This window comes from Gracilinanus agilis, chromosome 3 (assembly GCF_016433145.1).
Source record: "Gracilinanus agilis isolate LMUSP501 chromosome 3, AgileGrace, whole genome shotgun sequence".
NCBI classification, from domain to species: Eukaryota; Metazoa; Chordata; class Mammalia; order Didelphimorphia; family Didelphidae; genus Gracilinanus; species Gracilinanus agilis.
Genome location: NC_058132.1, coordinates 637234418 through 637260866, shown reverse-complemented (window position 1 = coordinate 637260866; position 26449 = coordinate 637234418). Strand labels below are relative to the sequence as shown.

Sequence of the window (26449 nt, the reverse complement as noted above, 5' to 3'; positions counted from 1 at the left end):
CCCATACTTTCCCCTGGAAATATATAGTCAATTTTGATGGATAGTTGATCCGTGGTTGCAGGCCCAGCTCTCTTGCCTTTCTGAATATTGTATTCCAGGCCTTACAGTCTTTTAGCATGGAGGCTGCCAGATCCTGTGTGATCCTGATTGGTGTTCCTTGATATTTGAATTGTCTCTTTCTGGCTTCTTGTAAGATTTTTTTCTTTCGCTTGAAAGCTCTTTAATTTGGCAATTATATTTCTGGCCATTTTCTTATCTGGGTCGAATGTAGTGGGTGTTCTATGAATCCTTTCAATGTCTATATTGCCCTCTTATTGTAGGACTTCAGGGCAATTTTGCTGAATAATTTCTTTTAGTATGGAGTCCAGGTTTCTATTAATTTCTGTTTTTTTTGGAAGACCAATTATTCTCAAATTGTCTCTTCTAGACCGGTTTTCTTGGTCTGTCACTCTCTCATTGAGATATTTCATATTTCCTTCTATTTTTTCAGTCTTTTGACTTTGTTTTATTTGTTCTTGTTGTCTTGAGAGATCATTAGCTTCTAATTGCTCAATTCTAGCCTTTAGGGACTGGTTTTCAGCTATGATCTTTTGGTTTTCTTTTTCAATCTGGTTCAATTTGCTTATCAGTTCATTTGATTTCTGAGCCTCACTTTCCAATTGCAAGATTCTACCTTTTAAACTGTTATTTTCTTGCCAGATCTCTTCCATCTTCCTCAGAATCTCAGTTTTGAACTCTTCCATAGCTTGTGACCCATTTTCCTTATTTGAGGAGAGTCCGGATGCTTGTTTGTTCTCCACCTCTGTTTGCTCAGTTGTCTGGATTTTCTCTGTGTAAAAGTTGTCGAGTGTTAAAGACTTCTTTTTCTTGTTGTTTATCTTTCTCTTCTGAACTTCCTGAGTCTGGGTAGCCATCATTAGCCCAGCAGCTTCTCAGCTTTATCCTCGCACTCGGTGTCTATCCACGGTCTTTTGGCGCCTGAGGTCTGAGTTCTGGTTTTTTCCAAGGTCAAGCCCCCTGGTGGACCCCCTTGCTTGATCCTCTTCTGGAGGTTTCTTTACAAGTCTCAGGGCGCTGCTTCCACAATCGTATGCCCGTCTGCACTTGTTCCCCACTCAGGGTTTCAAATCTTTCGCTCGTGGCTGTGTCTGCCTCCACCCACGCCTCTGCCGCTCCCGCGCTCAGAGTTCGCGTGCGTTCTTTGGCTTTTTGGGGTCCCAAATCTTGCTGCTCTCAGGAACAGGCCCTGGAGCTGCCAATGACTCAATGGGTGCCCCAAACTTGCTCTATTTCTTTTTAACTGGCTTCGGCGTTATAGGTGGTGTGTGTGGAGGGGGTGGGCGTGGGGTGGTTGCTCAGCCCGGGATTTAGTGAGAGCTGTTTCACTCCTTTATAGCATGGAAATGTCCCGATTCCACGTACCTTCCACGCTGCACCCTGTTGTGGGGTTCCTCCGTTCATCTGGACTTGTTTTTATGTCTCCTTGAGGAGTCTTGTGTGTTTCGGTCAGGAGAGGTTAAGAGCTGCTTTTTACTCTGCTGCCATCTTAACCCGGAACTCAGGATAGCCTTTTAAATGCTTAAAGAAAGATGACCACATCTTCTTTCTCTCGACCTTTCCCTAGGCTTCTTTTCTCCAGGTGAAACATTCCCAGCTACTCAAATGATCTTTAATATGGCACAGTTTAGAGTCTCATCATAATGATCAACCACCTAGATCTGTCAATATCTCCCCCAAAATGTGGTCCTTTTAGCTGAACACAACATTCCAAATGTAATTTCACTGATTCTGAGTGGATCAGAATTATCCCTCTTTCTGAACATTATATCTCAATTAACACAACCTAAAATGACTAGCTTTTGGGGCCACCATGTTGCACAGTTAGCTAATACTAAAACTCTGATCCACTAAGCTTTCCAAATTTTTTTCATACTGCAATATAGGTTGGAGAACCATCGATTCTAGGATTAATGTTTCAAAGGGTCAAGTATTTCTTATCAGACCTGAGATTTGGACTATGATAATATTTGCGCTGGGAGGAGGGCTTAATTCATATCCAAGAGTTTTGAAAAGGGGAATTTAGCCCGAAGAAGATATTGTGAGGAAGGGGCTGGTACTAAATGGATTGGGCAAAAGATTTAGTGAGAAAGGCAATGTTTTTAGTCCCCTGCCAGGTACTTAATGAGCTAAGTTGAAGAGAAAAATGATAGTGGAGGAGTTATGGATGATCAAATAGAAAGAAAACATATTCATTATGATAAAATGGATTTATATAAGTGATACAAGGATGTTTCAACATTAGGAAAACACCCAACATTATCATATTGAAATAAAAAGCATCTGGTGCCATGTGATTATCTCAATAGATGCATAAAAAACCTCTGATAAAGCATAACACCCATTTATGCTTTTTTAAAACTCTGTAAAAGATAAGCATAGAAGGGATTTTTTTTTAATCATAAAAAGACTCATAAGAAAGAGGGGAAAACTGAGCTGTGGCAAAGAGGGAAGAGATCACACTGTGTGGTTGGCTCCCTGAAGGTGCCTTGGAACAAAGGGTTAGGACTGAAGCTTCTGGTTATAAACAAATAATATTAATAAGTTTTCATTAATAATTAATAAAATAATAATGGTCATAGGCACTTAATGAATGTTTATTCCCTTCCCTTATAATGTCTTCAAAGTCTGAAGGCAATTCCAAAAGGTCTAACCTTTCCCCATTCCCATATCTATCTGATAGTGGCAGCTGCTATAAATTCTTTTCTCATTTCCTTATTCTAAGCTATTTCTTTTACCTTAATTTTGTTTCATGAAAATCTCCATGCATAGTCATAAGAGCTTGCATTATATGTCTAGATACTGATAAGGATGACTTCTAAGAAATTCCTGATATTGATTACCTTAATGATTCATTTCTTTCCCCACCTTCCCACCCCCCAAAAAAACTCTTACCTTCTGTCTTAGAATCGATACAAAATATCAGTTCTAAGTCAGAAGAGTAATAAGGGCTAGGCAATGGGGGTTATGTGATTTGCCCAGGATCACACAGCTAGAAAGTGTCTGAGGTCATATTTGAACCCAGGACCTCCTAGCTCTAGGAAAAGGAGGAGTAGGAGAAAAGAAAGAGGAATATAGTATGTTTGAATTGTATTCAGACTCCATCAGTTCTTTTTCTGGAGGTGGATGGTATTTTTCATGATGAGTCTTTGGGATTGTCTTAGATCATTGAATTGCAGACAATAGCTAGATCATTCACAGTTGTTCATCATACAATGTTGCTGCTTCTGTGTACTATATTCTGGTTCTGTTCACTTCACTCTGCATCAGTTCATGTAAGTCTTTACAGTTTTCTTCTGAAATCATCCTGCTTGTTATTTCTTATAGCATAATAGTATTCTATTACAATCATATACCACAGCTTGTTCAACCATACCCCAGTTGATGGATATCCTTTCAATTTCCAATTCTTTGCAACCACAAAAAAGCTGCTATAAATATTTTTGTACAGACAGATCTTTTCCCCCTTTAAAAAAATCTCTTTGGGATATAGACCTAGTTGTGATATTGCTTGGTCAAAGAGTATGCACAGTTTTAGAGCATTTTGGATTGTTCCAAATTGCTCTCCAGAATCATTGAATCAGATCACAACTCCTCCAAGAGTACATTAGTGTTTCAATTTTTCCATATACCCTCTAACATTTATCATTTTCAGAATTGTTTTAATTTGCATTTCTTTAATTCTTGATTCTTTAGAGAATCAAGAAATTAAAAATTAATTTAATTTCTTGATTCTTTAAGTCAAGAGTGATTTAGCACATTTTTTCATATGTCTATGGGTAGCTTTGATTTCTTTATCTAAGAATTGCCTGTTCATATCCTTTGACTATTTATCAGTTGAAGAATGACTTATATTTTTATAAATTTGACTCAATTTTCTATATAGTTGAAAAATGAGGCCTTCATCAGAGATTCTTACTCTAAAAATTTTCCCCCAGTTTTCTGCTTTCCTTGGTTGCATTAATTTTGTTTGTACAAAAACTTTCAAATTTAATTGTATTAAAAATTTCTATTTTATATCCTATAATGCTATATTTTGTTTAGTTGTAAATTCTTCCCTTATTAATAGATCTGACATGCTCCTCTAATATGCTTATATCAAAATATCTATCTAAATAAAATTTATATTCAAATCATGTACCCATGTTGACCTTATCTTAGTATATAATGTGAAATGCTTAATACCCTTCTGTATAAATGATAAGGTTTTTATGTATTTATTTTAAAGAATTGTGGTCTTAAAGGATAAGCTTTATATATTTTATTGTGAAGAATTGTTGTCATATATATATATATGTATATTTATATTAGTCTATGTTTTAGCCTCTTTTATCAGAAGGGTCTAGAATTCTTGAGGATAATTTAGACCAGAAGGTTTGTTTTTTTTTTTAATATCAGGTTTTTATATGGAAGCAGTAACAGAATTTGTTGAGAAACCCTTAGCCAAGGTTTAAAAGTTGTAACAAGTATATGACTTTTTGAACATCATTGTTTATTGTTTTAAAATGTGTTATTAGAAATATGGTACTCTATTTGAATGTGCATTGTGAATCTGCTATTTTGTAAAACCCACTTTCTCTCACAGAAAATCTCATTTTTGGATAACAAAACCCTTCTAGTTCTAAGCTATATATATATATATTTTTGATTTTTTAAAACATTTTTTATAGAGCAATTGATTTTTCCTTTTTCTCATCTTGTACTGGAAGTACATATATAATCATTATTTATCCTTTTTTTTTTTTTTTTGATTCTACAGCAAAATAAGCTCAATACAAATACCTGAGCCTGAGCCTGAGCCTATGGGATTGTGATTTAATGCCTCTCTGATTCCAGGAGAAGTGCCGAGCCACATGGTCAGAGACTTGACTAAAGAATCTGCATGAATTGCAGGAGTTCTATGCCAATACTTGAAGGGCTTGAAAATTGGGGTTTGAGTCCTGGAGTCCCAGTCTTTTCTAAAACTTTAGAGGACGTGGGTCCCCTAAACTTAAATTCCTAGTGAAGTACCTAAGATTGGCTATCATTTAATGGCTCATTCCCTGAGAAGGTGCAGGGAAAAAATCGGATCAAAGAAAGGCATTTCCCTTATTCCTCTATATATATATAGAGAGAGAGTAAATGGCAATTTTTCTGTAGTCCTGGCCCTGAATGGGTTATAGCAAACTGCTTAAATTGCTTTCATTGGGCCTTGAATCAAAGGCCTGTTTATTTCCCCTATATTTTTTGCACATTTTACATTTCATTCACAAGTTAATGTTAATTTTTTCTCTTTTTTTTTTGAATTTTATTCTTTTTATTTTTTTTAATTATTTCTTTTGCCAATTGATTTCATGCACCCCCGTGACTCACTCAGCCATGCATCCTTGGCTGACCTTTTCAGGGGAGTTATGTGTCATTTAAAAATTTTCCTCAGGGGGGTGTGTTAAGTTTTTATAATCATAATGTCTGAACTATAATCTATATTGCAAGTCAATTTTTACTCCTTTAGAAGTAAACTCAGGGGGGTAATGTTAATTCTCAGAAGAAAATGTATGTTTTGTAATCTATAATGTAAAGTTTAAATTCTTTGAGAGTAATTTCAGGATAAGGATTTTGCCATCTCCCCAGAATCCAGATGATGAACCTGTTTGGTGGAGGCATCAAAAGATGCCTGAAAAGCCTTCACTGGATCATGAAGACCCAAATTTGAACTTTGGGGCGCAGTTGATCTGAACTATGGGGGTTGAACGAATTGAATGCATTTATTTTGAATGGACACTCTTATGCCAGTGGGGTACTGCCCCAAAATTGGCTTTTGTCAACGCGGCTAGGTTTTGTCCTCTTTTCTTTTGGTTTAAGATCCACTGAAAAAGACCAGTCTTTTTCTTTTTAAACCCTTGTACTTCGGTACATTGTCTCATAGGCGGAAGATTGGTAAGGGTGGGCAATGGGGGTCAAGTGACTTGCCCAGGGTCACACAGCTGGGAAGTGGCTGAGGCCAGGTTTGAACCTAGGACCTCCTGTCTCTAGGCCTGGCTCTCACTCCACTGAGCTACCCAGCTGCCCCAAGACCAGTCTTTTTCAACGGATCTCGGGGGTTATGTGTCATTTAAAATCACTTGGGGTACTTGGAACTACATTTCCCGTGATCCCTAATGGGTTTCCGGTTTTGGATGACGTATTCAAGGTGAGGGACTGTTTGAAGTAGGGGGGAGTGACTTGGAACTTCCTCTTTAGTTACCTGAGCTTAAGGAGAGAGGAAGGTAAATGGCTGAGGTGAGGTTGGAATAGGTTTTTCTTACAGGCGCATGGTCAGTTTATCTCTATCAGCATGGCTTTTATTAAAATACTATTCTCCCTTTTGATTTCGACCATCATCATTTTTAATCATAACACCTACTCTCTGCTATAATATTTTCCAGTTTTCCAAATAGTTTTTTTTTGGTAGATAGTGAATTCTTGCACCAAAAACTTGGATCTTTTGAATTAACAAACACTAAATTATTATGATCATTTATTGCAAGGTACTGTGTACCTAATTTATTCCATGGATCCAGCACTCTATTTCTTGTCCAAAAGCAAATTATTTTGATGGTTATCACTTTGAAATACAGTTCTAGGTCACCTTCCTCCATTTTTTCCCCCATTGTTTCCCTTGATATTCTTGACCAAATTTTATTCTTCCAGATCTATTTTATTATTATTTTTCTTTTTTTTTTAAACCCTTACCTTCTGTCTTAGAATCAATACTACTTATTGGTTCCAAGGTAGAAGAGTGGTAAGGTCTAGGCAATGGAGATTAAGCACCTTGTCCAGGTTCACACAAGTTGATTTGAACCCAGGACCTTCTCACTCTAGATTTGCCTCTCAACCCATTGAGCCATCTAACTGTCCTCTATTTTTTCTAACTCTAAAATAATTCTTTGGTATTTTGATAGTTACAGAACTGAACAGCTAAAATGATTTAAGTAGTATTGTCATTTTCATTATATTGGCTCAGCCTACCCATTAATAATTCATATTCCTCTAGTTGTTTAGATTTGTTTTTATTTGCGTGAAAAGTATTTATAATTGTGTTCATATAGTTCCTGGAGTTCTCTTAGCAGGTAAACTCCTAAGTATTTTCTATTGTCTACAATTATTTTAAATGGAATTTCTCTTTCTATTGGGTTTTGTTGATAATATATAGACATGCTGATACTTTATGTGGGTTTATTTTATATCCTGCAACTTGCTAAAGTTGTTCATTGTTTCAATTGTTTTTTTTTAATTAGTTCTCTAAGTATATTATCATATCATTTATGAAGAATGATAGTTTTGTTTTCTCCTTGTATATTCTTATTCCTTCAATTTTTCCTGTTTTTCATAAGCATTTCTTAAGTATTTAGGGTGTATCTGGCCTGGTAACTCCTTTGTTTACCTTTTAAAGCGCTATACAATCTGGACCCAATCTATCTTTCCATCATTATTGGACATTACACTCCTCCTTTCACATTCTGTGATCCAGCTCTGATTTTTTCTTTGTTCCTTACCTACTAACACACCATCTCCTAACTCTTCTGCGTTTGCATAGGTTATCCTCCTTGCCTGGAATGCCCTCCCTACTTATCTTACCTTCTATTATCAAGGACCCTCTCTTCCTTTAAGATTCAGGTTAGACATTTTCTTCTGTATAAAACCCTTCCTATTCTCCATACTTGCTGGAGGTCTCTTTTCCCAAACTACTTTGAATGGAACTATTGTGAGCGCATATATGTTTGTGTACATGTTTTTATATTTAGATTAGATTGTGTATATGATTAGATTTTATATTTAGGTTAGATTTAGATTATATTTAAATTTAGATAATTGTCCTTAAAATTCTCTCATATTTTTAATACAAATATTCTATTATCCTTGGGTGGGAATGAGTCATGGAATTCTCAAGTCTCTAAAGAACTGAAAATGAGTATTACACATGAGAGAACTGCAGAGGTGCCTGGTTGTAAACAGGCCACAACACATTGCAAACTAGGAATCATGGAGGAAAATATGAGTAAAGGATGTTGTTAAAAAGTGTGCCTAAGTGAAAAAGAAGATGGTCTGTCAGATAGTGAGATGGATGGCCAGTCTGTGTGTTTTACTGGCACCCTCCCCACACTAAGAGAAAGTTAGGAAAGCTCCCAGCAGAGTGAGTGGCTTCCTTTTATTGAACTTCTGGGTGGGTTGGTTATTGTCCTTCCCACTTGAAAAAGACCCAAATGATTTGCACATAAACTAGATTTAAGAAAGGTAGAGTTGCCCAAAGGCATCAGTCTCACTATCTCATCTAGAGTCATCCAAGTCTAGTAGCAAGACAGAAGTCAAGATGGCTGGTGATAGATGGCTTAGGATGCAGTGAATGACTTTGGCTTCTTTGAAGCCTAACCAAGCTCTAAGCTCTCCACAGCCCCTCTTTAAGTTGCTTCAAGGCTGTTGAAACAAATTGTTCTCATCTGCCCATTCCTAGTGAGAAGTGTCTTCACAAGCCTGGAGTAGACACTCCCATAACTCACCAACAGATTTATCCCACGTGCTGAGATGGTTTACCGAGATGTGGCTACTGTGCATTCTATAGCTTTTTGGAGACACAGGTGAGAGTTGGGTGAAAGATGGACACAAAGTAGAGAAGCAGCCCTGAAAAGGGCTTGGCAAACCCTCACACTAGAGGCACTATTTCTTTTCTGAACTTGTGGGAGGACATGGACAAGTCACAAAGGATGAGCAGACATGGCTGGGTTGCAATCTGATTCACTGAAAAGAATATACATGTTCTAGCAACATATCAATATGATATGTCAACATATTGACAATTATCAATGTTTCTCTACCACCTGGCAGAGATCTCAGCTCCATTAGAATATTTGGTATAAGTATTAATGCAGGACAAATACGTTTGCTGTAACTCAATCCTAGAGGTTCCACAGTAACCATCTCTAATTTCGTTTTTCCTAGATGTGAACTTTCTGAATATTTTTTAAAAATGTATCTTTGTTCTATTGAAGGTTTTTATCATTTTTTTTCATTTCAATGTTCATTTTTTAATTTAAGGTCTTACTAAAAATTTCTTGGAAGTGTCCTGTTTTTCACAATCTCTTCTTATTCATTTAAAGAATCACTTCCATATTCCTTTAACTGAGGACAAACAAGGAAAGAGCTACCTACAACTGATGTATGCTGGAGCTGAGTTAAACGACAACTGGAATCTTGCTGATATAGGAGTATCAGCTGGTTCAAATCTCAAGTGCTTGGTCAAGGTATGCTCAGAATAGTATTGTAAGAAGTGGTCTGCATCATGGTTTCACTAATTCATAGCAAATTTGTCTAGGCTTAACGTAATGTTACTATTATTATATAAATATATGTGTATATATATATACATATATGTCTCCACATATTAGAAGTACTTAATAATAAGAAAGAATAACAAGATCATTTAGAAGAAAGTCAATAAACAGAAAAAGGCCTTTGAAGAGTTCTTTTGCAAGATAATTACAAAGTAGAAGGATCTCTTGTTTGTCCCATAATTGAATTTGAGTAGCTCCTAACTTAGGAACAACTTTGTGAATGATGATTAGTTTTATAGGCCAGCTCATAAAAATCTTTTAAAGCAATGCACACTTCAATATTTCAAAGATCTGTCATGTCTTTGATGTAAGCATTCTTTCTGCCAGTTCAGGCTCCAACCCTTTATGAATAGTAGACATTCTTTGAGAATTGATGTGGCAGAAAATTTCATTATCCTGCAACCAACCTGGTGATGGACCTCTCCAAACTTGGCTAGGCTGGACTTCAGCCTAGACATATAATATGTCACTGGGCCATTCCTTCTTGGTAGTGCCTGCCAAAGCTTGGGCTCCATTGGCATAGCTTTCAAGAACCCAGGGTCAGTCTCCAATAAGAAAAATAACAGAGAACTTCAAGGGAAGATTAACCAATAATGCCCTTGAAATACAGTAATACTGATGCCACAGAAACTAATTGCTATTGATTTCAGTGTTTTTCTACCACAGTGGTTCCCAAACTTTTTTGGTCTACCGCCCCCTTTCCAGAAAAAATATTACTTAGCACTCCCTGTCACATACTATCACCACCCCCTTATAGTTATTCACTGCCCCCAAATGCACCCGTGGCCATCCCTGCTCCAGCTGGATCGCTATAGCACCCACCAGGGGGTGGTGGAGCCCACTTTGGGAATCACTGCTCTACCACTTAGGCCCCTCCTCCACACATGAGAATGCCCAGAAAAGTTATTTCAAATTTAAGAAACTCTGTGGATCAGCACCCATTTGAATTGTTAGCTCATGAGCATTTACTTTTATTAGCCAGTCAAAGGATTCAAAATGTGACATTTAGTCAAACATCATAGCAAATGAGGTGAGGAGAAATGATAGGCCATGTAGAGATGAGGAATATTCTTTTATTTTAACCCTTACCTTATGTCTTAGTATCAATTCTAAGACAGAAGAACAAGAGCTAGGCAACTTGGGTTCAGTGATTTGCCTAGAGTCACACAGTTAGGAAATTTTAGGGGCCATATCTGAACTGAGGTCTTCCCAACTCCAGGCTTGGTGTCGTATCTACTGTGCTACCTAGCTACCCCAGTATATACTCTCCCACACATGACCACGACAGTAGTGGAGAGAGGAATGGAGAACCTAGGTGGTCAGAACACATCAGGAACTCACAAGCATCTAGAACATGTGTGGTCAAGGAATACATGTGATCAAGGCATCTTAGACCTCCAGTGCTTCAGAGTTGCTCATGTACTCTGATGGTACCATTTGGTTGCTCTTTGCTGCCTTTGGTTAAATACTATATCTCTCCTCCCCAACACATTGTTTCTGCCAAGACTGACTGATGGTTTGCTATCAAGATATTCTCTGATACCATCTGCTACCTCAATTCTTCATGGTTACCTATTGTTCTCTGCCCAGATGCTCATTTTAAATGGTTAGAAAACCTCTTCCTTATGAAGGCAGATTGGTGCTCTTTTAGGGTAGAATTATCATACACAATTAGGAAGTTAACAAAGGACAAAAGAATATTCTTTAACTTTCTTTTTCTGGTGCTGATCAAGGTCCAAAGTCCCAAACAACTATCTCACTTAAGGTTAAAAAAGTCCTTGTAGCTCTTAGTTGTAAGGGGGAAAAGGGAGTTTTTGGGGTTCAATATATTAAAAGATGGTCACCAGAGGATTGAACTATTATCAATCCTCAATTAAGAATAATCTCAAGTTAAAATTGACTTTTATGGAAGTTTATTTACAGTTAAGAAGAAAGAGAGGAAATAAGGAAATAAAAAACTAACCCAGTAGGTAATTTACTACAATCCTCTAATTAATCCAGGTAGATCTAATTAACCCTCAACTGAGAGTCAGAGGGCCAGAGGCCTGGAGGTGAATGAAGCAAAGCTTCATTCACAGAGTCTATTAAGGAAGTTCCTTAAGAGAAGTTCGGGAAGATTCAGTCAGTCTTTAAACTCACCACCTCTATGGACCAGAAGAGCTAGAACTCTTTCACCAGCTGCCCTCTTCACCAGAAGCACCTCTCACTCACTCAACTCCCTCTTTTTAAAGGGGTCACTCATGCGTCACTTCCTGTGCCTCCTACTTTACTTGTCCAGTCACAATAGACAATTCTCATAGACCGCCTAGGGGGTGGTCAGTCGATTCTGATTTGTCACCCACTCTAGCTCACGTTGGGTTAAGGACCTCCCAGAATTTGGAGGTGCTCTCACCTTTGGTGATTAAATCTAAAGATGGGCAGTGTAGACTTAATCTAATTATCACATACTATATAACTAAATATGAGCTTTTGGGGAGGAAATCTTACCCCTAAAACACACACACACACACACACACACACACACACAAAACAACCCAAGAATTGTGTGGGAGACTGGGATAACAAAGATAACTTTACTCCAAATGTCATCCTTGACTGGCATGTAAATAAAGCTAGAGAACGGAACAAAAAATAGAATAAACAGATAGGTTCCATATTGCAATGTATATCTATATCTATATCTATATCTATATCTATATCTATCTATCTATCTATATATATATAAAATACATTCATGCTATCTCCAGATCTCTCTGGTCTCCTCACATTTCTGTTATCATTGTGGGGCATCTAGGTTGCCCAGTTGATAGAGAGCCAGATCTGGAGTTGCGAAGACCTCAGTTCAAATCTGGCCTTAGACACTTCCTAATTGTGTGTCCCTGGGCAAGTCACTTAATCCCCAATTGCCTAGCCCTTTACCACTCTTCTGCCTTAAAATCAATACTTAGTATTGATTTAAAGACCAAAAGTAAGGATTTAAAAAGAAAAAAAAAAAGATACCAGTGTGAGCCACTAGATTTTGTTCTTCAGTCTCTCCACTCCTCCTATAAGCTTTAGAGTAGTAGTAGGCACTTCTTAAATTTCTGGCTCTATTAAGGGTTTCACGGACCTTCAGTATGGATGGCTGGATGCTGGGAAGATGAAGGGTGGCATTGAAATGGGGGACTGAGGCACTAAGAGCAAAAGCAACAATAAAGCAGGTTTTCCTCTCTACTTCCCTAACAAGAGCAATGAAGTAGAAAGGATGATGAGTGGAGAATAGGGACTGAAGCAAGTAAGGAACAAGATCTTTACAAAAATTCTCCCTCCTATCTATTGGCCTAACCAGAAGGGATCTTCTGAGGATCATTAGGCAAGGCCAACTAGAGCTTAGTGCTGGTAAGTGGCAAGCTTGATACTGTGGGCCTCATGCAATAGGACAGGGTTATCTGAAGCTAAGGAAAAAGGTAAGAGGGGAAAGTATGAAAATGTCAGCGCAATAGGGAGTGGGGAAAGTTCCCATATGAAGAAGCCAGTAGAGCCATGTATCCCCAGGATGTCTTTCTTTTAAAATAGCAATATTATTATTTTTTCAATTAACAAGCATTTATTCTCTCCTTCAGATCCCCCTAATTGAAAAAAAAAGAAAAACAAACCTCTTGTAACAAATATACATAATTGAGAGAAACAAATTTCCAAATTGGTCATGTTTAAAAATGTGTCACATTTTTTGTGTGGCTTTGTCTCATTCTGCATCTTGAATCTTATCACCTTTCCATCAAGAAGGGGGTAACACATTTCTTCATCAGTCCTCTGAAATCATGATTGGTCATTGTAGTTGTTCAGTTCTTTTTTTTTTTTTTTTAACTCTTATCTTCTGTCTTAGCATCTATCAATTCTAAGTCAGAAGAGTAGTAAGGGTTAGGTAATTGGGTTTAATATGTGCCCAAGGTCATACAGCTAGGAAGTGCCTAAGGTCAGAAGAACCCAACCCTAGGTCTGGTTCTCTTTGTAGTGCCACTTAGCTGCCCCTTCATAGTGTTCTTAAACTTTCCTACTTGTCTATCTTTACAATATTAATGTTACTATTTAAATTGTTATCCTGCTCTGTTCCCTTCACTTTATATCAATTAAGTTCACCCTAATTACATCATCTCTAATGTAAAAATAGAATTGCATGACAGTTATATCATTTGCTTATCCATTGCTCAATTGATGGGTGGCCCCTTAGTTTCTGGTCCCAAGAAATGTCTCCATGTATTCCATGATTTCTTCCTGCTCACAATGACTTTTCCTTTCTGGGCTTCACACAACATATTTATATTTTGTTGAGTATACTTAAAATATATTTATTATTTATATTTACTATGTTATATATTAATAATAAGCATATTTTAACATAATTAATATATAACTAAATATAAATTAATAAGGATAAATAAGAAATAAATTTAATATATTAATAAAATATAAACAATTTAATATAATTATCATGTATCATTGTTTACTTTTTCCTCTGTGTATTATATCCAGTTACTGGGTCTTATCTAAACTCTACATCTTCCAGTGATCTATACCTACCTCCTGTTCTACCTCTTGTAGACTATGAAGAACAGAATAAGTTGGACTATAGGTTTTTTAATCAATTCACAAATTTCAGAGATCCCCTTCATTGTGTGACCTTGGGAAAGTCATTTAGACTCTCTGGGCCTCAAATTTGTCATCTGTAAAATAAGGGAGTTGGAGTTCACCTTTTTTACATCATAGACCTCTCTATCAGTATGAATCTCAGAATATTGTTTTGTTTCCTACATTCATAATTGAAGGAATTGATCATTTCTGTTAGAGGTTAGAGAAAATGAAGATTTTTTTCCCCTTCCTATCTAAGTTCATTGACCTCTGAAACCCATCCATGGATCCCTTGGAAGCTGATGGGTTCCAAGTTAAGATTGTTAGTCTAAATCAGTGATTCCCAAAGTTGCACCACTGCCCCCTGGTGGGTGCTGCAGCAATCCAGGGAGGCGGTGATGGCCACAGGTGCATTTATCTTCCCTATTAATTGCTATTAAAATTTTTAAAAAATTGATTTCCAGGGGGCTAAGTAATATTTTTTCTGGAAAGGGGGCGGTAGGCCAAAAAAGTTTGGGAACCACTAGTCTAAATGATTTCTAGGGAGGTCCTTTCTATTTCTAAATCCTCTGATCAGCTGGTCTCCTACAACACTTCCTAGTTTGTGATCCTGGACAAGTCACTTAACCCCAATTGCCTAGCCCTTCCCACGCTTCTGCTTTGGAGCTAATACTTAATATCAATTCTAAAAGAGAAAGTAAGGGCTTAAAAAAAAAAAAGATAGAAAGTAAAGGTTTTTGTTAAATCCAAGATCACGTAGGAGATGGAAGGACCAGCTGATCTCTAGGGCCACTTACAGCCATAAAAACTATTCTCTCCCTAGGAACTGTTGGACTTGATCATTAAAGTCCCTTCCATCTCTAAATCTCTGATCCCCGGATCCTTTCCTAGGAACAGGGCCAGAGTAGAAGCCAAAGAGTGCGGCAGCAGCAGCAGCAACAAGGAAGAAAGCTAAGGGGCACATTCTAGCCTCTAGGGATGGAACCATGCCAAGATACAGGATTTAATGAGCACACTTAATATTCCATGGAATTTTTGCTGATCCAAATCATCCCTCTTCTGTAGAGCTACACTAACTCCATTTCAGGTCACCAGGTTCATGCCGGACAATGCTGCATTGACTCAGAAAACAGCTGCCATCCAACTCACAAACACTGGCCAGTGCCAGCTTCCATCTTGACTTAACCCTTGCTGAGGCTCTGTAATAACATAAGCCAATGCTAAAAGGCAGGAAAATCTCACACAAAGGTGGCAACCGTCAAAGAAGGGCAAACAGCAGCTATTTCTTCAATAAGAGGACCAAACAGAGGACCACACATTCATCACAGGACTCAGAGAATGTTGTTCTGCCACATAAACTCCTTAATCTCTCTCAGGTGACTGGAGACATGCCCCTCCTCAAAACACAGTATTGCATTGCACAATTGTATATACAAACATCACCACCAACATAGGTGCTATTTACCCAATCAGATGTAAGCTGTCCCAGAAAACTAGCATACCTTCCAAGAATCCTTCTGAGATTTTAGGGAAACAAGAGCCACTTTACTGGTTTTTTTGGCAGGGTTAGGAAACATTAGTTAGCCTATGAATAAAATATTCTTTTAAGTGCCCCAAATGCTTGTGGGTAAGAACCTGTCCTTAGTACTTTCATCAAATGCTGGATATAGGAGCTATTAAGTACGAAGATATGCTTGGAGAATATTTTCATTTTGTTTATTCTGTTGTCATTGTGTGGTGAGCTGGTCTGCCTTTTGACAATTTTCTAAAAATAGGTAGTGCTCTTTTCCCATTTTACAAGCATTGTTCTTCCCCTAAAGGCATTGCATGAACAATGTTAAATGTCCTTATGCAAGGTATTTGTAAATATGTTAGGCCCTTGCAAAGGTCTTTTGTATGTGTGTGTGTGTGTGTGTGCGTGTGTGTGTATACGTGCAGTTTTTTTTAAAAAGAATTACAATTTTAAAGAAAAGAATCATTGATCTAGAAGGCAATTCTTTGTTGTTGCTTAATCATGTTCAACTCTTCGTGACCTCATTTGAGATTTTCTTGGCAAAGATACAGGAGCAGTTTGCCATTTTTTTCTCCAACTCATTTTACAGATGAGGAAATTGAGGCAAACACAAGTAACTTGCTCACAGTCACACAACTAGTAAGTATCTGGCCAGATGTGAACTCGGGAAGGTAAGTCTTCTTGATTCCCAGTCCAGAGACCATTTAAGTCAAACTCCTCATTTTTAAAAAAAACATTACCTTCCATCTTAGAATCAATACTAAATATTGGTTCCAAGGCAGAGGAGTGGTAAGAGCTGGGCAACTGGGACTTACCCAGGATCACACAGCTAGAAAGCCATATTTGAGCCCTTTTTTTTTTTTTTTTAAACAAATAATATCAGTAGGGAGATTAGATAACATGCCTCAGGATGTGCAAGCAGAAGATATTATCAGAGGCAGGATTTGAACCCAGAATCAGGTACTCTGATGCCCAGAGCATCACACTCTCCAGAGTACCATACTGTCTCTTATAAGAAATGTCCATAAACAACAGAAGGATAACATGAAAGTAAAGTAATAAAAACAAAGGAAAAATGAGTGTGATTTGGGAGGTAAAAAAGTAGGGAATAAGATAATTTGGGCCATCATCTTGCCATTCAGAGGAGGGCTATAATATGTGAGGAGGAAAACCCTTGTGAATCATACTTTTAAATTCCTGCTTCTGATAAGAAAAGAGCTCTATGGTGGAGAGGGGAGAGAAAGCCAGTCTAGGAGTCAGGAAAACCTGCTCTGACACATACTTTGGGTTTTTTTCTTCCTTGTAGTCTTTCTCAATTTGTTGTTCATTCGTTCATCTCTTTAAAACATTCATTTTTTAAAAATTTTGAATTCTAAATTCTCTCCCTTCCCCATTCACTGAGAAGGCAAGTGATATGATCCTCATTCTGCATGTAACACATACTCTGAAGAGGCAACATGATACAGTGGAAAGAAGAGTGGCTTTGGATTGAGAGATCCAGGCTTTAAACACTGCTTCTGCTCTTCTCTACACAGGAAGAAAGAGCCTCAGGAGGAAGGTTCAAAGAGGGCTGGCCAGGGAATTGATTCCATCCAACAAACATTAACTTAATTGTTTCTTGATCTGAATTGACAGGCAAACAGTGAGATAGACCATCACTTATGGGGGGGACTATAAAACTTTAGTCAAAGGCAGCAGCCTGGTAGCATTAGCCTTTCCCCTAACCCCAGGGCATGTGATGAAAGAGGTTGATTGCTCCCTCTCTCTTCTAGAGGAAAGAGGGTTCAATGGCCCAGAAAGAAGGAACTGTTTCTACATATGCTGGAAAAAATGAACGCTCTGGAGTCAGAGGACTAATATTCAGACTTCATCTCTGACACTACCTGGTGCCATTGGGTTGGAGAAAGTTGGACTAGATGGATTCTGAGGTCTCTTCTAGCTCTAGGGTTATGATATCGTTTTTCCAATCTAGAGGATAATCTTTAAAAAAAACAAAAAACAACCCTTACCTCTGTCTTAGGATCAATACTGTGTATCGGTTCCAAGGCAGAAGAGTGAAAAGGGTTAGGCAATTGGGATTAAGTGATTTGCCCAAGTTTGCACAGCTCAGAAGTGTCTGAGGTCAGATTTGAACCCAACATCTTCCATCTCTAGGCCAAGCTGCCCCTTGAGGATAGCCTTTTTGATCTGTGAGGGCAGAAAAATGGCATCTGCTTGCTGCCAGTCATCTTTATAAAAGGACCAGCTTTTAATCTATTAGCCTATTTGACTTCAATTACAGGGCTATGTCCCATATTCACTCTGTGTGTGTACCCTGGAGTTGATTGGCTTCTAAGGAGAGCGAATGCTCTTGGCTGCGCCGAAAGCTACCTATGATAGTCTTGGGAACATTGCTCACTGAAGGATTTGGCAATGGAGACTCTGTGTTAGGTCAGGAGCTGCCATGCCTTTGCCAATACCTTTGGAACCTTTCCTTATTCTGGGCATATGTGTGGGTGGTGGAAATCCCCAAATCAAAGTCACAAGACTCTCCTAATCAGAAATCATGGGACTTTTACAAGTACAATCTTGGGTCTCCTGAAAGCATCCCCTATCCCAAAATATTTTCCTGATACCTAATCTAGAACCTAATACATTTAAACAAAGCTTTACCTTCTGTCTTAGAATCATTACTATGAATTGATTCCAAGGCAGAAGAGCAGTAAGGGCTAGGCAATGGGGGTTAAGTAATTTGCCTAGGGTCACACAACAAGGAAGTGTCTGAGGTCAGATCTGACCTCCTATCTCTCTCTATCCACTGAGTCACCCAGCAGCCCACTTTTTTCATTGTCATACTTTAGTAGCATTTAAATTGGATTAAGGCAATATATGATTGTAATGAGGGATTATTTTATCCCATTCATCTATTGCCACTCATTTCTCTTGTACCTAAAATCCTGACCATGAGAGATTAAATCAAGTGAGGGCTAAATTTTTTTACATAGAAGAAATAGTATGGAGATGAGGAGGTGGGGTGATGAGGAAGTGAGAAGATGGGGAAATTCTCAGTGCCCAGAAGCCACATGAAGACATTGGCTGCTTTAGTAGGAAGAGGAAAAAGGAGAAACTCTGAAAGGAAGAATATATTTGGAGGACAAATTTTTACCTATCTCGAAATTTTGCCTGAAAAAAATTTCCTTCAAAGTACTGATCAAATATTTCTACTTTTTGGGGGCCTTTCATTATCCCTCAAGATTTAGGATTCTACCCCAAACCATCACCATTTGAAATAATTTGGTACTTATTGTATTACGCATCTTGTATTTAATTTCATATATATCATATCTTCTTTTTTTTTTCTCCTTGAGGACAGATTTTCATTTCAGGTTTTTTCTTTGTATCCCTGGCTTCTAACTCCATGGCTTAAACCCAAGACTTGTTGGATTGAAATGAACTGAATAGAAACTGACTCACATAATTAGGAAACTACTTCATTGCCAAGATTAGGATAGAATGTCTCGTTTTGAGAATTTTGAAGAACTTGGCCTGGGTTCCCTTTTCTTCAGAAAACCAAAATTCAATAGCTTACTACTTATTAACTTTTGGAATTTGTGTTCATGCATGCGTGTGTGTGTGTGTGTGTGTGTGTGTGTGTGTGTGTGTGTGTGTATTGTGAAGAGAACGATTGGAGTAGTTTGCCCCAACAGTAGGATTTTACAGTAACCAGTTTTCTTTTCAAGAGCCTTAGCTCCACTCATTTTCTTGAAACATCCACAAAATAAAAGGGAGCAAAGCCACCAGTTTGTAAACAACATTTCCAGTCAAACTAAAAAGAGGTAGGGCCATTTCCCAAACAAAATGACACAAGGTTATTTAAATGCCTCATCTCCTTAGTTTGTAGAGTCATCAGCAAGTGAAAATAAATTATTCTTAGGCCTAAAGTTATCCTTAATCCTGGAAGATAGGTGGGACAGCAGATAAGAGGACTGGATTAGGAATCTGGAAGTTCAAATCTGGCCTCAGACACTTACTAGGTTAATTTAACAATATTTGCCTCAGTTCCCCATTTGTAAAATGAACTGGAGAAGGAAATGGCAAACCACTCCATCATCTTTGTCAAAAAAAAAGGGGGGGGGGCGCAGCTGGGTAGCTCAGTGGATTGAGAGCGAGGCCTAGAGATGGGAGGTCCTAGGTTCAAATCTGGCCTCTGACACTTCCCAGTTGTGTGACCCTGGGCAAGTCACTTGACCCCCCATTGCCTACCCTTACCACTCTTCTGCCTTGGAGCCAATACACAGTATTGACTCCAAGACAGAAGGTAAGGGTTTTAAAAAAAATAAAATTAAAAAACAAAACAAACAAACAAACAAAACCCTCCAAAATGGGGTCCTAAAGAAGGCTGAATAACTACAAGAGCTCCAAGTGAATCAGCTGGATAGAATAGTAAACAGAGCCTTGGACTCCTAGACAAAGGTCAGGAAGATCTTGGTTGATTTAAATCTTTTCTTAGTCACTTACTAGAATAACAGGACAGGTCACAATAACCCCTCTCAGCCTCAATTTCCTCATCCCTGAAATAGCAAATAACACCTGCCTCCCTGGGTTATAGAAAAGAGTAAATGTGATAACATGTAAGACTTAAAGCACTATGGATTAACTATTGTCATTGTTAAAATCCAAAGGACCGACACCTCAGTGGCAGAAGAGGAGACTAGATCTCAGTTGTCTTTGAAACTTGAATCTTTTTTTTTCCATCCCTGCTTCTTGTACAGCCTGGCTAATTTATATCTCAATTTGAATACTCTTTTCTTTTTTCCCTTCACTTAGAAAGAAAAGAATCCAATCCTCCACATCTTCAATGCAGTAACCCAAGAAACAATGCCAATAATGGGAAGCATTTACCTTCTGGGTAAAAAAGTGGCCCATCTGAAAACACTGATAACACTAAGATGTGGCTTTCCAGTGAGTATCTTTTGTCTCCGGACTCCTCGAGGAAGGGAGATGTATGACTGTAACACACTGCTTGATTACCAAACAGATATAGGTACAGTATATGATTTTTTACTTTGAAAATTCTTTCTGAAACTTGTCCATCACAAGTCAATTTCCAATACAACAAACTCCAAGGGTCTGTCTGAATTTTTTGTACAGAAATTTGGCTTGAAATTCATAATAATAACTGATATTTATAGAGTGTTCTGTAAAATGTTTTATATAGATTGCTTGCTCCTCATTACTCTTTTTAGTAGGTTCTAATATTATCCCCATTTTACAAATGAGCAAACTGAGGCTTAGAGAGCTAATATTGAATATTTCTTGAAGTAAATGAGCTGAGGGTTGAAGAAATGGAAAGGCTGGGGAGGGAAAACTTTTGATTATACTATATAAAGATATTTGTTATAACGAGGTTGGATTTATACTCTGGATACTGTCCAAGTGGGTAGTTCTTTGCCTTAGCTTTTCCTATAGAATTCATATAATCATTATTGTTTTTCAGTCAATTTTTAATTGTATCCAACTCTTCATGACCCCATTTGGGGTTTCCTTAGCAGGGATACTGGAATGGTTTGCTATTTTCTTTTTAAGTTCATTTTACAAATGAGGAAGCTGGAGCAAATAGGGTTAAGTGATTTGCCTAAGATCATACAACTAGTAAGTATCTGAGGCCAGATTTGAGCTCACAAAGATAAATCTTCCTACCTCAAGGCTAGACCCTCTATCCACTGTGCCACCTAGCTGCCATTATGATATAATAAAAATAATAATTAGCGTTTAGAGTGTTTTAAGATTTGTACTGTGATTTTCAAACATTGTTTCATTTTGCCTCACAATAATGGTGGGAGGTAGGTGATATAATTATCTCCATTTTACAAAAAGGAAACTGAGGAAGACAAAGATTAAGTAATTTGCTTGGAGTCATGTAGTTAGCAACTATTTGAGGCCAGGTTAATTTACTTCTTTGTTCTGTCTAGCACTCTATCCACTGCACCACAAAGCTGCCTCTTATCTCATGAAATATTCTCTAAACAATTATTATTATTTTTTTATTTTTTAAAACCCTTACCTTCCATTTTAGAATCAATACTATATATTGGTTCAAGGCAGAAGAGTGGTAAGGACTCAGTGGAGGTTAAGTGACTTGCCCAGGGTCACACAGCTAGGAAGTATCTGAGGCCAGATCTGAACCCAGGACCTCCCATCTCTAGGCTTGTCTCTCCATCCACTGAGCCACCCAAGCTGCCCCTTCTCCAAACAATTATGAAGATTTATCATTTCTGCTTTCTGTAACATATTCTTTTTTTCAGGACCTCCAAGTATTTTGAGATTTATTCATCTAAGCTCACCAGTTATCACAAAACTCTGTGACAAAAACGTATCTGTCTTTTATAGAAGGGCCACTGAAAACTAGGAAAGCGACTTGATTTGTCTGACTCCTTTCACTTGCTGTATGGTGTAGCTTTTGTTTGCCCAACACTCTACTAAACCTTAGAGAGTATTGGAAAAGTAGTTAAATTTGCCATTCCTTTCGCTAAAGTAACTCACAAGTTATTTCTTACACCAAACCTCAGAGCATCAATGGCAAACTCAGCACAGACCCTGCTTTGCTTGCCTTCTGGTTAATCCCACTGAGACTTTAATAGGGCAACACTCTTTGTACCAGTGTAGCAATCATTCATTCAATACAATTCCATTGAATGACTACTATAATGATTGTTTTTGTTACACAATTGGGAAACATGGAATGCAATAGTCTCCTAAGGATTGAAAAAAAGTATGAGCTAGAGGCAAGAAAGAGGTCCCTAGCAGCTGTGAGCAAACTAAAATATATTTAAAACAAGGGAGTTTTAAGAAGTGAAGTACATATTAATTAAAAAATTTAAGAGCAAAAGAGATCTTATGTTCATGTAGTAAGAATAGATGATAACCAGTCAAAAACTCCTTTGGTATTCAAGAGATGTCAGTACAAAATGAAGAAGGCACTGACACATTGGAATAGATCCCCTGTGATAAACTTAAGGGAGGATATAGATAAAAATTAAATAGGAATCCTAGGGTTCCTCTACCCTGAAGGGCATCTATAGTGGAACCAATGCTGTTCTCTACAAAGCATGACATTTTGGCTCTTTATTGAGTGTGTCTCTCCATTGTTTTTTTTTTTTTAAACCTTTACCTTCCATTTTATTTATTTATTTATTTGTTTGTTTTAAGCCCTTAACTTCTGTGTATTGGCTCCTAGGTGGAAGAGTGGTAAGGGTGGGCAATGGGGGTCAAGTGACTTGCCCAGGGTCACACAGCTGGGCAGTGTCTGAGGCCAGATTTGAAACTAGGACCTCCCGTCTCTAGGCCTGACTCTCCATCCACTGAGCTACCCAGCTGCCCTCTTTCAGGATTTCTGATTATCTCACTTGTAGTGACTAGAAAGCCTCTTCTTGATGAGGGCAGAGGGACAGCTCTTTTAGTGCCTAAGGTTAGCCAGAAAAAATAAACCACAGCACTCAGTTTCCTAAACTATAAAATGGAGGTGATAATAATACCTATTTCTTCTGGTTTTTAGAGGATTAAATAAGATAATATTCATAAAGCACCAAGGACAGTGCTCTATAAATGCATATTCTCTTCTTCCTGTGGTCACATAGCTAGTAAGTATCATAGGCAAGATTCAGAGGCTGACTTCAAGTCAAGCATTCTACCCAATTGGACTTTGATGTCTTTCTTCTGAAGAGGGAAGCAAAACAGCTTATTTGCTTTTATTTTCAAATTGGAAAGAATAAAGTCTTAGAATCCTAAGAGGAAAAGGACACTGTAGACCCTCTAGTCTAAATTATTAGTCAACTTGGGAATCTGATAAGTGATTATCACAGCCTTTATAACAGAAAATTTGTACTTTATTTCTTAAAAATCTCTTTATGTACTGATATTTTCTTTTTTCCATTAAAATTTTTTTTATTGATTAATTAAGAAAAATTTTCCATGGTTACACGATGCATGTTCTTTCCTTCCCCTCCTCTCACCCCCTCCCGTAGCAGATGTGCAAGTAGCCAATGCGCAATTTCACTGAGTTTTACATGTGTCATTGATCAAGACTTATTTCCGTAGTATTGATATTTGAATTATGGTGACCATTTAGAGTCTACATCCCCAATCATATCCCCATGACCCAAGTGATCAAGCAGTTGTTTTTCTTCTGTATTTCTGCTCCCACAGTTCTTTCTCTGGATTTGGATAGCACTCTTTCTCATAGGTCCCTCAGAAATGTCCTGGGTCATTGCATTGCTGCTAATAGAGAAGTCCATTACATTCAATTGTGCCACAGTGTATCCATCTCTGAGTATAAGGTTCTCCTGGTTCTGCTTCTTTCACTCTGCATCAATTCCTAGAGATCATTCCAGTTCATTATTCCTTTTAGCACAAGAGTATTCCATCACCAGCAGATACCACAATTTGTTTAGCCATTCCCCAATCAATGGGCATCCCTCATTTTCCAATATTTTGCCACCAAAAATGTACTGAAATTTTCTAAGGTGAAAGTAATCCCATCTTACAAAGTGACTCATTCTGTTTTTGATAGCTCAATTGTTATTATTTCTTTATATTCTTTATGTGTGAGGGTTATCCCATACACCTAAATTCAAATTAATATAACTAACAAGATACTCTCCTTCTGATATTTTTGGGTAAAAACACCTCTGACTGAATCAATAAACAATAAGTTAATAAACCAAAGAGGAAAATTGATATGAATGACTCAGAAGCAATTCTATTGGATAAATCAGTCAATTCATCAACTAAAGGTGTGAACTATGTATGACTTGAATAAAAATCATATAAGCCACACAGGAAACATCTTGTGGTTGGTTGAAGAGCTGAATTCTAAAAAATATATTACTTAGATAATTAAGGCCGGAGACAAAGTTAGACAAGACTTTATCTGACCAGGTGCAATCCTATAAATCAAGAGTACAGGACTCAATTTGTTTAGGATATCTATGAAATATATTTCTGCTCCCAGAATTAACCTCCTACTAATTGGTGGTTGAAATTTGGCCTTGGACCCTGTTCTATCTTTACTTTGAAGTCTCCAAGAATTTTCTTTTGTATAATTTGTAACCCCTTCACAGCTGTGATTCTTTCTCTGTGCTCTTTATGTGAAACTGGTATATATTAAACTCAAGACTCCAAGAAGTTGGAGCAGTTATGAGCTAAGCAATTAGTCTGACTGTTCTCATTCCATCCAATGCCACTAAACGCCACTCAGAATCCCCAGAAATATAGAGCTGGCTCTCTATAGATAATTCTATGAATTTCAAAATATTAAAAGATTTGGATTTCCAATGAGGTATTGATAACAATATCCATGAAACAGCAGCAGCTGATAATAATATCTGCACTGGCAACTAAAGACAAACTGAACCCACAGAAGAAAGCTAGTTTCAGAACTGGAAGGGCATCAACCTTCAGAGCCCAGCAAAGAGTTACAAATTCTAAAGGAAATCTTCACTGAGAATCTACAAAAGGAGAAAAATACTTCCAGAAATCAGGAACTCTGAGTTACACCTTTGTTACCATGTTCTCTAAGGGAACTATTCTCCTAGGGATTTTACATGTGCAAGAAGAGAGTGTTTTCAGTTTGGAGGAATGTTTTGTTGTAACTTCTCTTGTTATACCACCTTGGTAAATCCATTATTCTAAAAACTAATTCAGTCTGTCTGGGTGGTAATTAATGGAGCAAATACCATATGAAGGCTTACAAACAACAGTACTGAAAAAAAAATACTAGAACTCTCAGAGGAGAGGTAGTCAGTTATCTTCTGGGATCCTGACTAGTTAAATGGTAGAGTTAGTTCATAGGGAATACTACATTTATACCACCTAAAAGGTGATCCTAGAACAGTCATTTGTATTCTTTTTTTAGGGTTTTTTTTTTCTTCCAGTAAAACAGTTCTGTAGTTAGTCAGGAAATATTTAAGAGGAAGCAGATAGGTTGTTCTGTGGATAAAGAGCTAGGGCTTGAGTCAGGAAGACCTGAATTCAAATCTGACCTATGTGACCCTGGGCAAGTCACTTAACCATGATTGCCTGGCCCTTGCCACTCTTCTATCTTACAATGGATACTAGGACAGAGAGGAGAAAAAGAAAGAAAGAAAGAAAGAAAGAAAGAAAGAAAGAAAGAAAGAAAGAAAGAAAGAAAGAAAGAAAGAAAGAAAGAAAGAAAAAAGCAACCTCATGAGTGTGTGCTTCCCCTAGAAGGGCTCATTGGACTTCAAGACCCTCAAAAGTCAAGATCCATGTTTTCTCCTCTAAAGAAAGTTAACGGAATAGACACGAGCTAAGTATTTGCTGCACCAAATTGCTGGCTCTCTCAAACGCCTTGAGACTGATTAAGGAATAGATTGCTGCTGTCAGTTGAGCACCCAATCACACGGGTCTCCTGAAGCCTCAGCTGGGGAATCGGAGGAGTTAAAAATACTTAGATCCTGTGTCTTCCAATGGATGCTGGAGGCCTGGCTGATTGAGTAGCTCTCAGGCACTGTGTGGAAAGTTCAGTCTTTGCCTTCAGATTCTAACTGCATTTATTTGTTTTTTTGTCAATTTTGTGGAATCAGAGCTTTTCATTTTGTTNGAGGAAAGACAGAAAGACAGAAAGAGAAAGAGAGAGGAAGAGAAAGAGAGAAAGGAAGGAAGGAAAAGAGAGAGGAAGGAGGAGAGGGAGGGAGGGAGGAACGATTCCTTCCTTCATTCCTTCTTTCTAACTGATACAAGGAAGAAATTATTCTTTCAATTCCAGCTACCCTCTCATCCAGGCAGATTCAAAGTCCTTCCAGGGCACCAGACACCCAGCTCACAATAACATAATGAAAATTAGGTTTCTTGGTGTGTTAGAAATGACTAGTTCTGAATTCTCCTTTTAAATTATTGCTCACAATTTTAGGTTCATAGTTAACCA

General features: G+C 37.7%; 1 protein-coding gene across 1 annotated transcript in view; it reads left to right on the top strand.

Annotated features, from left to right (window-relative positions):
• The window catches only part of ANKUB1 (ankyrin repeat and ubiquitin domain containing 1), an 86183-nt gene that overhangs the window by 12831 nt on the left and 46903 nt on the right, over positions 1–26449 (top strand). Inside the window, exons 3-4 of the mRNA XM_044669471.1 lie at positions 9171–9314; positions 20332–20548. Coding sequence (XP_044525406.1) covers positions 9171–9314; positions 20332–20548 — 361 coding nt within the window. The remainder of the gene's footprint in view (positions 1–9170; positions 9315–20331; positions 20549–26449) is intronic.